Source organism: Puma concolor, chromosome C2, assembly GCF_028749965.1.
Source record: "Puma concolor isolate L17-30 chromosome C2, mPumCon1.1.hap2, whole genome shotgun sequence".
Classification (NCBI taxonomy): domain Eukaryota; kingdom Metazoa; phylum Chordata; class Mammalia; order Carnivora; family Felidae; genus Puma; species Puma concolor.
The window spans coordinates 54,531,696-54,548,100 of record NC_141675.1 but is presented as its reverse complement, the minus strand read 5'-3'; the positions used below and the strand labels follow the sequence as shown (position 1 = coordinate 54,548,100).

At 34.1% G+C, this 16,405-nt stretch overlaps 2 protein-coding genes across 16 annotated transcripts in view; one reads left to right on the top strand and one right to left on the bottom strand.

The window, feature by feature from the left end:
* IFT80 (intraflagellar transport 80) overlaps positions 1 to 16,405 on the top strand; it is a 143,652-nt gene that overhangs the window by 101,196 nt on the left and 26,051 nt on the right. For all 5 annotated transcript variants that reach the window (XM_086674611.1, XM_086674610.1, XM_086674609.1 and 2 more), the window contains 2 exons: positions 2,686 to 2,760; positions 6,118 to 6,281. In XM_086674611.1, coding sequence (XP_086530737.1) covers positions 2,686 to 2,760; positions 6,118 to 6,281 — 239 coding nt within the window. The remainder of the gene's footprint in view (positions 1 to 2,685; positions 2,761 to 6,117; positions 6,282 to 16,405) is intronic.
* The window catches only part of CC2H3orf80 (chromosome C2 C3orf80 homolog), a 69,747-nt gene continuing 59,445 nt past the window's right edge, over positions 6,104 to 16,405 (bottom strand). For 10 of the 11 annotated variants that reach the window (XM_086674622.1, XM_086674626.1, XM_086674625.1 and 7 more), the window contains 2 exons: positions 8,540 to 8,584; positions 6,104 to 6,194 (listed from right to left, as the gene is read on the bottom strand). The gene's annotated coding sequence lies outside the window, so the exon portion shown is untranslated. Of the gene's footprint in view, positions 6,195 to 8,539; positions 8,585 to 11,381; positions 11,434 to 16,405 lie in introns of all 11 variants that reach the window. The other variant, XM_086674624.1, reaches the window with a different exon arrangement.

Genomic DNA, 16,405 nt, shown 5'->3' with positions numbered 1-16,405 from the left:
TATTTGTAACATTATGTGGTTATAATCATTGAATATAAAATTGAAGATAGGGACTACATGTGTCTTAGTCACATCTATACACCTAGTGTTCAACATGTAGTAGGTACTTAGTAGATAAATGTTTTTGGATAAATTAATGAATCAAAAAACATGAAGGGTAGTAGTGTCTTAAATTCCTAAGCCCAGTAATGTGCAAGACAAAGGTATACAGTTTTATTAACAATAAAAATTGGTATAATTAATTATTAAAAATTCTCACTCACTATACATAAGTCTACTACTAATCAGAATGTACAACTTAGGACAGCAGCCAACCCTGGAAGAATTAAATGGGAGAAGCAGAGAAGAGAGGGGATAAAGAAATAAGCAGCTCAATTTAAGGGAAATATTTTTCTTACATGAAAGTGAACAACAGTATGACTTTGGGGAAAGTCAAGAAAGATACCTAGTTAAACAGTTGATATACAGGGAAGGGATTATCGGATGTGAAGAAATTTCACAATCACTTAGCGCACATAGTAATGTGAATAATTAATTTTCATGGGGTTGAGTCAAATAGAGAAGATCTCTTCAGTTTAGGGTTCGTTTGAAGACAGTAGGTCTCTTAACCACCCCATGTGAGGGGTTTATTCTGCTAGTTTATTGGCAATGACAGAATGTTTGAATCTGGAGGATTAGTATCATGTGTTACTTGCATCAGAGGTGGCTTTTTAAAATATTTACCGAAAGTTTAGCAGCTGTTATTCAATTTTTTTTGTCTCTTTACTTTTTTTTGTCACCCTAATCTTCATATACCAGTTAATATATGACAGAATATAAGATTGCTTTTATTCTTTTATAAGTTAGTCTTGCCTCCCCTCTCTTGTCAAGACATTTATTAAGGCACAAAATATTTCTGAAAGTGAAATACCAGGGAGCAGTAGTGGGAATGAGATAGTGCTGAGACTGATCGTCACCAAAATATATTTCACTAAATTGTAAAACCTACTAGTATTTTAGATAACAAAAACTATCTTTTATTGAGCTCTATTATACTGTCTTTTTTGGTCATGGTCTAATTTACCCTGTGTGTTGAGTATGACCGTTCCCATTTTCCAAGATGAAGAAACTGAAATACACAGAGAGTATTTAAGTAACTCACTCTAGGTCAGATTACTTCTTTCCTAAAGGAAGAGCTAGGGTTTGAGTCCAAGTTCTTACTAACTGTTGCCCTTTTTTAGTAATAAAAATATAATTTTTAAAACAAACATGTAAGCAGTATAGTGGTTTATATGAAAAGAAGTTCCAGAAAAAGGAACATGATATATAAGTATTCTTTGTTAAATTTTCATTTGAAGTTTCATATCATTGTATAGAAAATACTCTTGCTCTATTTGACAGTGTGGTTTAAGGAGCTTATGTTTCTGTGGCAGATATATATATATATATATATATATATATATATATATATATACCTATCTCCATTGTCATAACTCTCAGATATTTTGCAAGGGGACATTAAAAAAATCCACAATCACTATTCTTATCAAAGAATGAAGGTTAGTTTTAATGACTATGTACATGAAGCATGCTATGATATTTTTTCTAATGTACAAAAGCACATATTTTTATCATACCTGTGACCCCAGGCCTAGTTATTATTAATAGTTTATTCATTGTTTTGTTTTGCGCATGCCTTTACTTATTGAAATAGGTATCAGACTCTTTGCATTAGCCAATATTAATTTCCCACCAGTGCACCCACTTACTGCAGCCTTTCCCTTCCCCCATTTTCTGGATCTGAATATGAGACTTAATCTGATTTAAAGAATTGGTTCCATGAAAGTAATTGAGAGGAAGTCAGAATATATAGGAATGATAAAATATTTTAAACTGTGCAACTTTGATTATTTGGGGTGAGTCTTTCAGTTTGTAAATGTTCTCTCCCCCTTTCCTATCTTTGAATCCCTATTATAAAAACTAAAGGAATTGTTTGTTTATTTACTTATCAATTTATTCAATAAGTATGATCATTGCCTACATTTATATAGTATTTTACAGTTTACAGAATGCTTCACAAAAATCTTCATTTAGCCCAACAATGACCCTGGGAGACCTACAGGAAAAATATTCATGTTCATAATGTTAATTGTTGTTATAATGTCTCTTTGTTCACTATCTAGTATATAACAGGCAGTTAGCTAGACACTTTGAGTCGTCATTATCTCAATTTACAAATAAGGAAATTGATGCTTAGAGGTTGACCTTATTAAGATCATATGGACAATAGGTGGTGAAACCGGATTGCTAATCCTGATCTGTCTAGGCAAAAATTCATCCTTTCCTCACTGTGCCATGCCGCTACTATATCAGATAAGAAACATAAAATGACTTGCCCAAACCACATAGCTAATAAATGACAGAACTTGCGCTTATAATTCCTCAATTCACATATTGTGATGCCTAGAGTAAACATTTATTGAATGTTTACTACTGAGTACTTACTACTTACACAGAATTTGGTTTCTAGTCAGGGATACAGACATGTAAGTGAATGATTTCAGAACAATGTGCCAAGTGCTGTAATAGAAATATATACAGTTACTGTGAAACTGAAGACACTATTTAAAATGAATACATATTTATTTATTAAAAAGCATTTGGTATTTTAAATGTTAATAAGTGTCCTTTTTATTTGTCTTTTAGTACGAAGAACTGGAATACACCTCTTGTATTTGATCTAAAAGAAGGAACTGTTAGTTTAATTCTGCAGGCAGAAAGGTAATTTGTTTATCTTGTTTGACAATTGAATTTGGGGTTGAAATATTTCATATTGCGGTAAAACACTGTATAAAGCATGTCATTTACAGAATGGTATATTAGTCATTTGGAGTCAGTCTGTTTCTATTTATTTTATTTTATTTTATTTTATTTTATTTTATTTTATTTTATTTTATTTTTTAACCTTTATTTATTTTTGAGACAGAGAGAGACAGAGCATGAACAGGGGAGGGGCAGAGAGAGAGGGAGACACAGAATCTGAAACAGGCTGCAGGTTCTGAGCGGTCAGCACAGAGCCCGACGTGGGGCTTGAACTCACGGACCATGAGATCATGACCTGAGCCGAAGTCGGACGTTTAACCAAGCAAGCCACCCAGGCGCCCTTGTTTCTATTTATTTTAAAGAAGAAAAAGTAAGAGAATAAGCTGTTAGGTCAGTGGTTCTGAAACTTTTTGCTCTCAGAATTTCTCTACATTCTGAAAAAATTCTTGAGGGTTATATATAGGTTTTATATATATATATATATATACAAATTTATATATATATATTAGCATTTACTACACTAAAATTTTTAATTGAGAAATTTAAAAGGTGTTCATTTTTTTGAACACCTTTTGTTTTTTTAAAAAACAACGTTTTAAAAAAAAAGGTTTTAAAAAAACCTTTTGTTTTTTTAAGTTTATTTATTTATTTTGAGAGAGCGAGAACAGAGTGAGGGCAGAGAGAGAGAAGAGAGAATCCCAAGCAGGCTCCGCACTGCCAGTGCAGACCCAACACGGGACTCAAACTCACAAACAGTGATACCATGACCTGAGCCAAAATCAAGTCAGATGCTTAGTTGACTGAGCTATCCAGGTGCCCCTTTGTTCTTGTTTTTGGTTTTAAATATTGGTTGAAACACATTGATTTTATGAGCCACTACTAGGCTGTGACCTCAAGTTTCAAAAATAATATTCTTTACCCACACTTTCAGTGTATACAGGACTATAGAACACCGGGCCAACAAACTAGAGTAAGGTTGAAATAGCTATGGCTCAGGAACCCACACTTTTTCATGAAAACTGTCATCAATCAAGTACAGTGATATCCTACTGAACCATCAGTTTTAGAAAGCTACAATCCAATGAAACCTGGAATAAAGTTTGAAAATAGAATCAACAATTACCTAATATAGCTACCCGTGAAATCTTTGCACTAAAACCGTGTACTTTATTCCTTATTCCTTTACTCACCACCTAGGCAGTCTCTTAATAGTGTTGCTCTCAGGTTTTCTAGCCCACGGCCTTTTATAAATAGCAAACCAGAAGGGGAATGCTCGTGGGCTGTTAGAGGCTGGCACAAGGACAAGAAGAAAAGTGACTGCCTGGCAAGCAGCATAGAGAAAACTAAAAGCACAGAACTGTATAGCTGAATAGCTTCATTATTCTGATGCATGAACAGATTCTCCTGTATACCAAAGCTATCAGTTAAACAGTTACTGAAGAGTATGGTCATCATATTGATGACCTTGAGTGATCAAGAAAATTGTGTCAAATTTTGTACCATCTGTTTAATGAAATTGAAATATATTTCTTTATTTAGTTATATCATAAACTTTTAATATGAAAAAGACGTCTTTGCCACTTAAAAAGGTAAGATTTCAGCTATCTAAAACACCATATTTCTGAAATTATTTTTATTCAAATAGTTCCAAATTTATTCATTTACACATTACTTATAAGTGTATTTATTGAGTATGCTTTTAGTAAAGGCATTTGTTAATGGCATAACTAATTAGGCAGTTAAAGAATAATTTCCTTACCACCTATTGGCTTGTCTTATTTCTGTACTGAGAAAACTTTGCTCCTTGAAAACTGTTTACTCACAAGGAGGTTAAAAACTTATAGTGTCTTTTTTCAGGATAGAAAAAGGTTTTAGTATTGAAACAAAGAAAGAATTTATACTAATATGATGTATCATTTGTCAACATTAGCAAATATTGTTTTCATACACTAATGGGTAAGGGCCAAAGCCTTCAATCAAATAAACTACATACCAGTACTCAAGTATTAATTTAATTAAAATGTATATATTTGTTCCATGGCAAGAAAGAACAATGAGCAATTCCTGGATCAAGAAATAGTTCTGAATCAAGGATATTAAATTTTTGAACTTAAGATCTTAAGAAGTAATACTGTGTTCAGCATTGAGGAAATAGGCATTCCAATATAGCAATGGTATGATTGTAAATTATTACAGCCTTTCAAAGGGCAGTTTAACAATAAAGATTAAAATTTTCTAAGTAGGAGTGCCTGGGTGGCTCAGTCAGTTGAGCATCTGACTTGATTTTGGTCATGAGCTCAGGTCATGATCTCATGGTTTGTGGGTTCAAGCCTCGTGTAGGGCTCTGGACTGACATATGGAGCTTGCTTGGGATTCTCTTTCTCTGTCTCTCTCTCTCTTTGCCCCTTCCCCATTCACGTGTGCGCTCTCTCTCTCTCTCTCTCTCTCAAAATAAAACATTTTATAAAAAAATAAATAAAATTGTTTAAGTATATGCCCTTTCATCCAATTATTACATTTCTAGAAGTTACACTAAGGAAATAAGGTAGACATACAGAGATGTGTATACACTAGGCATTCTTTAAAACAGTGAATAATTTAGGGGCGCCTGGGTGACTCAGTCGGTTAGGCGTTGAACTTCGGCTTAGGTCATGATCTCATGGTTCGTGAGTTCAAGCCCTGGGTAGGACTCTGTGCAGACAGCACAGAGCCTGGGGCCTGCTTCGAGTTCTGTGTTTCCCTGTCTGTCAGCCCCTCCCCTGATCACACTCTGTCTCTTGTGAAAATAAACATTACAAAATAAAAACAAAAAAATACAGTGAATAATTTGAAATAAAATAAATGTCTATCAGGACTGAGTTAATAGGGGTGCCTTGGTGGCTCAGTCGGTTAAACGCCCAACTCTTGATTTCTGCTCAGGTCATGATCTCATGGTTTGTGAGATCAAGCCCTACATCAGGCAGACAGCATGGAGCCTGCCTAAGATTCTCTTTCTCCCTCTCTCAGCCCCTCCCTTGCCCTCTCTCTCTTTCTTAAAATACATGAATAAACATTTAACAAATTTTAAAAAGCAATGACAATAAAATGAAATTATAATACACCCATACTTTGCCATAAGTTATCTCTTTAGAGATAGAATTGCAAGAGATCTTTTGCTTTCTCTTTGTTGTTTGAATTGTTTTTTGCAATGTTCATAAATTTTCAAAGGAAAAAAATTTGATTTAGATTTTTCCAAAGAATACACTATTCTCTCATATAAAAATGAAAATAGAGTAAGCTTCTATTTGAGAATGTATTTTTATTCTTTTTTTTTAGACATTTTCTTCTTGTAGATGGTGGTGGTATCTATTTATATTCTTATGAAGGCCGGTTCATTTCTTCTCCAAAATTTCCTGGAATGAGAACAGATATTCTGAATGCACAGACTGTATCTCTGAGTAATGATACCATAGCAATAAAAGACAAAGCTGATGAAAAAAGTAAGTGTATTTCTATAATTTTCCATGTCACATTTCCATGAAATTTGTTAACACTGTAAAATTTCCTTTCTTTTATTTTCTCATCTATTAATATATTCACTTTATATGAAAGAATTATGAACTTCCTATTTGTCCTAAGCATAAATTAATTAAAGAACTAAAGTTGACATATTATACCCAATTGATAGAACAGATAAGTACTGTCACAACATCAAAGCTTATTGGTAAGTAATAAATCTTTATGTATTTAGTAGCTGTTGGTAGAGAGTTTGAGTTCATGATTGTGAGTCCTAAAAATGTCTTGTTACTTTTTAAGTTTTGTGATCTTTTAAAATGTTCCTTTTCCTTCATTTGGTAACAGTAAATACAGTAAATATTGTGTTTCATTGTGCTATGTATTTTGCTTATATGTATGTATATTTTTATAAATATTTTTATATTTATATATTTTTTGAATTAATTAAATAGAATAAAGTTATGAATTTAAAATTTTCATCTAAAAATATAGATTGCATTAGTATTTAGAAAAAAATATAAATATGTCTGATGTTTTGGAATTCCATAGTACAGTGACACGATGTTTTTAGGGCATTGCTCTATCTCAATGACATTTATCCAACAGATACTGAGTACTTGCTATGTCCAGGTATTTTTCTAGAAGTTGAAGATACAACAGTGAATAAGGCACACAAATAAACATACAAATTATAATAAGTACTCAGCTAATGATATGTGCTGTGAAGAAAATGCAAGGTGATGGAATAGAGCATGCTGGAGGTGAGGTAGGGGAATGACTATAGGACAAGCAAGTGCAAAGGTTCTGAGGTGGGGATGATTGGCATGTAAAAGGAACTGCTAGAAGTCCATGGGACTAGGTCAACATGAGCTAGGCAGAGAGTGGGAGGAGAGGACAGAAAGATAGATAAGCAGGAACCAGATCATATAAAGACTTGGCCATGGTAGGGATGTTGGATGAGAGAAAGAGAAGAGGCACACATTTTTGTCCTGGATGAATGAGATGGAAGATGGGGAAGGAGGAAGTTTACAGGAGGTCCATAAACCGAATTCTATTTTGGTCATGGTAAGTTTGAATGCTTCTCAGACATTCAAGCAGGAATGGAGGGTAAACAGTAGGTTAGACAAGCCTAGGACTCAGGAGAGAGTTGGGGACTAGAGATACAAATTTGGGAGTCACTGGTATACAGATGCTGCCATGGCACTGAAAGAAATCATCCAAGAAGTAAGTATAGGCAGAGAAAGGACCAAAGACTGAGCACATCAATACTTAGAGATGGATGAGAGGAAGCAGAGCCAGTGAGGTAAGAGTGAGAGTGAGTTATTCCCAAAGCCTAGTGGAAAAAACATTAAATAATTGTTTTTCTCTCTTGGTACATATTGCCAAATGTTGTTTATCACTGTGACAGGTTACAAAAAAAATCTGATGTGATGGTTAATTTTGTTAGTTCATGCTGTGGAAACCTTAATTCAGGAGCTAAGAAACTCCGGCTTTTTAATTTTCAGTACTTTGAGATCCCATCCCGTCTCATACTGGTAGAAATATAATTCTCCTAAGCAGAGTTTGTGTCTTCATGCCTTAGACCTTCTGTGAGAGAGGACATTTGGTGATTGTTTTATTTTTGAAGGACTTCCTTTCTGGCTAAAAAAGAGAATCAAGTAAGATAGTATCTAGATAGCAGACACATTTACGATGACTGAGTAATTGTTAATAACTTGGAGGTCAGATTTTTTTCTCAATAAACTTAAATTTGAAAATCCCAGTGATCATTATGAGTTGTCTGTACTTTTCTTGTTCAACACTGCATATTTTAGACAGAAGGTGTAATAAGGAACTTATATTTACAACTGAATATACCTTATTCTGAATATTTATTTATTTATTTATTTATTTATTCATTTTATTTATTTAGAGGAGAGAAAGCACGAGCAGCATGAGCAGGGGAGGGGCAGAGAGAGAGAGGGGAGAGAGAGAATCCCAAGCAGGCTCCATGATGTCAGTGCAGAACTCACACTCACCAACTGTGAGATCATGACCTGAGCTGAAATCAAGAGTCCGAGACTTCACCAACTGAGCCACCCAGACATCCCTATTCTGAATTTTCCTATATTTAATTCATATCTGAAACATATTTCATTACTCTTTAATACTTTGATAATTCATAGCACTTTAGAGCTAGAAAGAATCGTCAACATTTTCAGAAATATGGATTATCTGCCAATAAATTATCTGTTTTACTTACATAAATTTTGATTGTTGAAGAAGATAATAATGCAATTCTGTTTGGCTGTAAACAGAAAATCAAAAAGACCAAAATAAAATTATTATTATAAACTGATATAAAATGAGTAGGAAAATATTTTCCTTATGTTTCTTTTAAAAGAAGCTAGTATTCATTGATGGTTAAATAGAAGTATGTGCTAATAATAGAAGGCACAAGTGAAGTACCTAGAATCTTTAACCTATGAAATTTTCCTTCAAGGGGGGCCGTTCACATATGAAAACAGTGCTTCCTTCCTAATTTGGGAGCTCCTTTCTAAGCAGGATTCTTGGACCAAGTACAGTATTCTACCACTTTGGGTGATTGATTAAGTAGTGGAGATACTACTGCTTTTGACTTCCTTCTCCTCAAACACTTGCACAGATAGGCTATGATATTAGTCTGGATGACTCTTTGAAACAAATGTCTGGATAAGGGGAGAGTAGAAGTTAGAGAGCAGTTACTTATGTTTAGAAGCAACTCTTTCAGCCCCCAACTCCTTAGTTGTTCTATCTACCAGTTTCTGCTACATACTAACACTAAAATACAGGTCCAGCCTCCCTTAGATCAGGGCCACCACAGTTGTGGAAAGAAGTATGCAAGTCCATCCATCTCTTTGTAATGTGTGCAGTCATCAAAGGATGGAATGCTTTTATTTTTAAGAAGTTACTAGTTTGTCTAGCTATGAAAAGAAAATGGGTTTAGCCAAGCCCAAAGCATTTTTTTGTTGGAAGCCAAAATGTAAAAATTTTTGTTGCCGTGCTTAATTAAAAATTCCGTTATGGTATTTTTCTTTTTAACTTTTCTGAGCAAAATTGGCAATTTTAAAACATAACTTATTGTTACAAAATTATTTCCTCTGTGAATATAGTCAGTGACCTCAAACTCAACATTCCTAAGATTTACTAACAGCTAATAATATACTAGAAGTGTGACCTCTGGAATTTACCTATCATGTCATACATATTTTGGCATTTTTATGATCTGTATAACTTGTTCAATTCTTTGGCTGACTACTCATGCCACTGTCGTTTCATGCCATTTCTGTCTGTTCATTTTTGTAAACTTTTTGCATGTTTGATCATATAAAATTACTCCATTGGGGATGAATCTTGGATTGGAGTAATTTGGAGATCACTTAAAGAGAATCACCAAAACACTCCCAACAATCTTCCCCTCACCCCCTGAAAATCTTTTTAAAAGAGAAAAGAACACTTTTCTTTGTACCACTGTCATGTTTGAGATTAGAAGAAGCCTTTGGTGAAACAAAGGAGGGGGCAGAGGCAGAATTTGCTCTTGGCTGCTTCAATGCAATATCTCCTGTAATTTTTACAACTTGACCTACTTCAAGTTGTAAAGCTGAGGTTGGAAATAGAGAACTTTGAATTATCATTATTTATATAATGATTGATGTCATGAAAGTAGATGAAATCAGGGAAAATATGTGCTGTGAAAAGGTGACTTAAAACAAAAGCTTAGAAGAAAGGGTCACCAGATAAGGAGGAGTTAGCAAAAGAGAATGAGGGGTGGTCCAAAATAGGCGAGGGTCAGGAGAAAACATATGTAGCCTGCATAAGAGTTTCAAGAAAGAGGATGGTCAGGAGCACCCAATGCTGCTGGGAGGTAAAGACTAAAAGTAGACTCTTGAAAACTGAAAATAGACTCTTTGATTGGGAAACATAGGGGTCATTGGTGATCCATGCAAGAGCCTTTGCATCATGTAGTAAGGTAGAACAGCAAATTGTAATAAGTTGAACAGTGGATAGGGGTTGTAAAAGCTGAAATGCCTATTGTTTCAAGAAGTCTAGCATTAAGAGAGGCAAGGAATTAACAGATTATTCAAGAGTAGGGAAGATTTTTTTTTTTTTTGAATGAAGGTAACTTTGAAGTGTTTGTAGTACTCAAAATGAATCAGGCAAAAAGGTGCAGGTAAAGGTCCAGGAGAAAATGGGGATGGTTGATAGAGTAATATCTTAGAGAAAGCTGGGCAGGTAGAATGACAATGTATAGGTGAAGAATGTGGTAGAGGTAGAGGAGTATGGGTACCAAATACCCATTCACCTGAAATCAGAGCATGTGAAGTAAGGACCAGGGCTAAGTAGCTTTGGAGATAATTGGAGGGAAATTGAGCTGTTACAGGTTACCAAAGGTTTCATTTTTATATAGCGGAATTTTAAAATTTACATGATCTCATTGAATGTTTTGTGGTTTCCAAACAAATGTTTTGTCTGTCTTAAAACCAACTCTTGATAATATATGGAAAATATTTAATTTCAAAATATCTGCTCCATTTCAATAGGGGAGTTATTTCCCTCAGCTATTGTTAGGAAGAGAAATCATTGTTAACAGCCATCAAAAAGAAAAATTAGAATTAATGCTATAATAATGGTGATCCAATTAAAAAGTAATTATTTTATGGACTGCATCTTATTTGCATGTATTCTTTTTCCTAATGTAACTCTAAAAATCAATGGGCTTGCTGGGGATATGGAAAAGATAGTTCTGGAACCTTCCCTCAGGAGTTCAGAGAAATTCTCAGACTGAAAGCTAGCTGAGCTCTCAAATTAAGTGTTTCTGACAAATGTGGTTTCTTTAAGAGATTTCTCCAATGCTGGATGCAAAGATTTGGGGGAGGGGCCATGGCTGGCTCTATTGATAGAGCACACAACTCTTGATCTCGCCTGTGTTAGGCATAGAGCCTACTTTAAAAAATAAAAACAAAATTCTGATCGAAACCAAACATTCTGGTACTGTGGAACTTTGAATTGAATATTCTGTGGTAAGGCCATGAATTTTAATTTGTAAAATAATATTGATCACTTACAGAGATTCTCGATTGTTGGTAGTCCATCTGTTTTTTACCCCAATGGAGTATACTGCAATTAAATTGTGATGTTAAGGGAAGAGTCCTCAACAAGATTGCCTTGACTTCAGATGTCAGCTGCAAGTCTTGGTGCATCCCCAGACCACCTTTACTTCTAACCAATTGGCTGCGTATACAAAGGCTCCCATGACTCTCTCAGCTTCAATAATTTGTTAGAATGACTCAACTCAGGAGTTTCTATATCTATGATTACAGTTTTGTTATAAAAGATACACATAGTGAGATGTCTAGGAGCTTCTATGCCCTCTTTTCATGAAATTAAAGTGGTCACCCTCCCAGCACATCCATATATTCACCAACCAGGAAGCTTCAGTGAACTTTGGTGTCCAGAGTTTTTTTGTTTTGTTTTTATTACATGACTAATTAGGCACAATTACAAAAATCGCTGGCCATGTGATTGAACTCAGTCTTCATTCCAGAGGTCAGGGTTAGGGGGAGAGCTGAACATCCCAATCCCCTAATCATGTGCTTGGTCTTTCTGGTCACCAGCCCCTATCCTGAAGCTATCTTAGGGGCCCACTGAAAGTCACCTCATTAGTGTAACAGTGACACTCCCATCATTCAGGAAATTCCAAGGGTTTTGTGTCCATTAACTCGGGACAAAGACCAAACAAATTATTTCTTACACCACAGGCCACTCCTGGTCTTTGACCATAGATCCCTTATAGCAAAAGGATCATTCTCAAAAATAGTACTTGTATGAATATGCCTAAAATTTAGAGGAGTCGGTGTGGACTAGGGATAGGAGGCATTTATTTATTTATTTATTTGTTTGTTTATTTATTTATTTATTCATTTATTTTATTTAATTTATGTTTATTTATTTATTTTGAGAGAGAGAGAGAGAGAGAGAGAGAGAACACAAGTGCAGAAAAGGAAGAGAGGGAGAGAGAATCCCAAGCAGGCTCTGCACCATTAGTGCAAAGCCCAACACAGGGCTCGAACACACAAACAGTGAGATCATAACCTGAGCCAAAGTTGGATACTTAACCAACTGAGCCAGTCAGGGGCCTTGGGATAGGAGGCTTTTAACTCAGATATTTCCAATACATTTGTCCATCAATATCAATATTACAATCTTACCAACAATGACAGTGCTATACTGTATTGAAAATGAGTGAAAAGACACTGGTACTTTACCAGAATCACTCTAGTCACTAATAATTAGTCCAATCCATCATCACATTATATAACTAAAATGTCTTCCAAGGCAAAGCTACTCAGGTATATAGAATTACATTCAGTCTTGTCAGGTTGCAATAGCAGGTGGGGTCTCAGCAATATATAGCTTCACTTTTTCTTTTTTCTTTATTCAAGTATAATTAACATACACTGTTATATTAGTTTCAAGTATACAATATAATGACTCAGTAATTCAATTCATTAGCCAGTGCTCATCATGATAAGCGTACCCTTAAGCCTCTTCACCTATTTCACCCATCCCCCTACCCACTTCCCCTCTGGCAACCACCAGTTTGTTCTTTATATTTGAGTGTTTTTTTGTTTATCTCTTTTTTCTTTGTTTTTTAAATTACATATGAATGAAATCATGTGGTATTTGTCCTTCTCTGACTGACTTATTTCACTTAGCATTATATACTCTTGATCCATCCATGTTGTTGTAAATGTCAAGATTTTATTTTTTTTAATGGTTTATGATTTTATTTTTTTATAATGGATCTACATTCCATTATAGATCTGTGTATCTATCTATCTATCTATCTATCTATCTATCTATCTATCTACCTATCTATCTATCTTCATCTCACATCTTTTTTATCCATTCATCTATGGGTGAACACTTGGGTTGCTTCCATATCCTGACTATTATAAATAAGGCTGCAGTGAACACAGGGATGCATATATCTTTTTAAATTAGTGTTTATGAAAACATAAACACTTTGGGTAAATACCCAGTACTGGAATTACTGGATCATATGGTAATTATATTTTTAATTTTTTGAGGAACTTCCATACTGTTTTCCGTAGAGGCTGCACCAGTTGGTATTCCCACCAACAGTGCATGAAGAGTCCTTTTTCTCCATACCCTCACCAGCACTTGTTGTTTCACGTGCATGTGTGTGTGTGTGTGTGTGTGTGTGTAGCCATTTTGAAAGGTATAAGATGATATCTTGTTTTGATTTGCATTTCCCTGATGATTAGTGATGTTAAGCAACTTTCATTTGTCTATTGGCCATCTGTATGTCTTCTTTAGAAAAATGTCTGGTCATTTCCTCTGCCCATTTTTAAATGAATTATCTTGGGGGGGGGTGTTAAGTTGTATAAATTCTTTATATATTTTGAAAATTAACCCCTTATTGGATACAGAATTTGCAAATATCTTCTATTCATTCATTAGGTTGTCTCTTTGTTTTGTTGGTGGTTTCCTTCATCGTGCAAAAGCTTTTTATTTTGTTGTAGTCTCAATAGTATAATTTTGCTTTTGTTTCTCTTGCCAGAGGAGACATATCTAGAAAAATGTTTCTATGAATGATGTCAAAGAAATTACTGTGTATGTTTTCTTCTAGGAATTTAATGGTTTCAGGTCTCACATTTAGGTCTTTAACCCATTTTGGGTGTATTTTTGTGCATGATGTAAGAAAGTGGTTTCATTCTTTTGCATGTAGCTAGTGTCCAGTTTTCCCAACACTATTTATTAAAGAGACTATTTTTCCCATTGTACATTCTTGCCTCGTTTGTTATATATTAATTAACCATAAAAGTATAGGCTTGTTCCTGAACTCTGTTGATCCATTGATCTCTGTGTCTGTTTTTGTGCCAGTACCATATTGTTTTGATTGCTACAGCTTTGTAGTATATCTTCAAATCTGGGATTGTGATACCTCCAGTTTTTTTTTTTCTTTTTCCAGATTGTTTTGACTATTTGGGGGTATTTTGTGGTTTCATACAAATTTTAGGATTTTTTGTTCTAGTTCTGTTGAAAATGCTATTGGTATTTTGATAGAGATTGCATTAGATCTGTATATTGCTTTGGGTAGAATGGACAGTTTAACAATATTTGTTCTTCCAAACAATGAGTGGGGAATATCTTTCTTCAATTTCTTTCATTAATGTTTTATAGTTTTCAGAGTACAGGTCTTTCACCTCCTTGCTTAAGTTTATTCCTAGTATTTTACTATTTTTGATTCAAATGTAAGTGGGACTGCTATCTTAATTTCTCTCTCTGCTACTCCATTATTAGTGTATAGAAATACAACAGAGTCCTGCATATTTTTGTATCCTGCAGCTTTCCTGAATTCATTTATCAGTTCTACTAGTTTTTTGGTGAAGTCTTTAGGGTTTTCTATATATAGAATCATGTCATTTACAAATAGTGAAAGTTTTACTTCTTCCTTACCAATATGGATGCCTTTTGTTTATTTTTCTTATCTGTTGCTGCAGCTAGGACTTTCAGTACTATGTTGAATAAAACTGGTGAGAGTGGACATCCTTGCCTTCTTCCTGATCCTCGAAGGAAAGATTCCAAATTCATTCATTCTACAAGGCTAGAATTACCCTGATACCAAAAAACAGATAAAGACACTACAAAAAATAAAAGTATAGAACCTTGATGAAAGAAATTGAAGGTGACATAAATAAATGGAAAGATATTTTCTCTTGTGTTTTTTGGAATAGTTATAGAAGAATAGGTATTAACTCTTCTTAAATGTTTGGTAGAATTCACTTGTGAAGCCATCTGGTCCTGGACTTTTGTTTTTTGGGAGCTTTTTGACTTTTGATTCAAGTTCATGGCTATTAATCACTCTGTTCAAGTTTTCTATGTTTTTCCTGCTTCTGTTTGGAAAAGTTATTTGTTTCTAGGAATTTACTCATTTCTTCTAGGTTGTCTAATTTTTGGCATATAATTTTTAATAATATCCTCTGATAATCCTTTGTATTTTGGTAGTGTAAGTTGTTATTTCTCTTTTCATTTCTGATCTGATTCATTTGTTGATCTTATCAAAGAACCAGCTCCTGGTTTCAATGATCTGTTCTATTGTGTTTTTTAGTGTCTATGATATATATATATATATATATATATATATATATACACACATATATACACATATATATACATATATATGTATATACACATATATGTATATATACACACATACATATATATAGATATAGATATATATATCTCTATATATAGATATATATATATAGAGAGAGAGAGAGACTGCTTAATGGGTATAGAGTTCCAGGGTTTAAAAAATTTTTTTTTTTTTTTAGTAATCTCTATACCAAATGTGGGGCTCGAATTTATAACCCTGAGATCAAGGGTTGCATGCTCTACTAATTGAGCCAGACAGGTGCCCCTCTGCTTTAATCTTTATTATTTCCTTTCTTCTACTGGCTTTGGGCTTTGTTGTTCTTTTTCTAGCTTCTTTAGATGTAAGGTTAGGTTGCTTGAGTTTTTATTTATTTATTTTTTGCTTCTTGAGATATGTGTATATTGCTATAATCTTCCCTCTGAGAATAGCTTTTGCTGCATCCCAAAGATTTTAGACTATTATGGTTTCATTTGTCTCCATGTATTTTTTTTTAATTTTCTCTTTGACTTCTTGGTTGACCCATTCATTATTTACTAGCATATTATTGAACCTCCATGTATTTGTGTCCTGATTTTTTTCTTCTGATTGATTTCTAGTTTTATACCATGTGGTTGGAAAAGATGCATAATATGATTTCAGTCCTTTTTAATTTGTTGAGACTTGTTTTGTGGCTTAACATGTGATCTATTCTGGAGAATGTTCCATGTGCACTTGAAAAGAATGAGTATTCCACTGTTTTGGGATGGAATCTTCTGAATATATCTGTTAGAGTCATCTGGTTCAATATGTCATTCAGAGCTACTGTTACCTTATTGATTTTCTGTCTGGATGATCTATCCATTAATGTAAGTGAGGTGTTAAAGTCCCCTACTATATTGTGTTACCATAGATTTCTTCCTTTGTCTG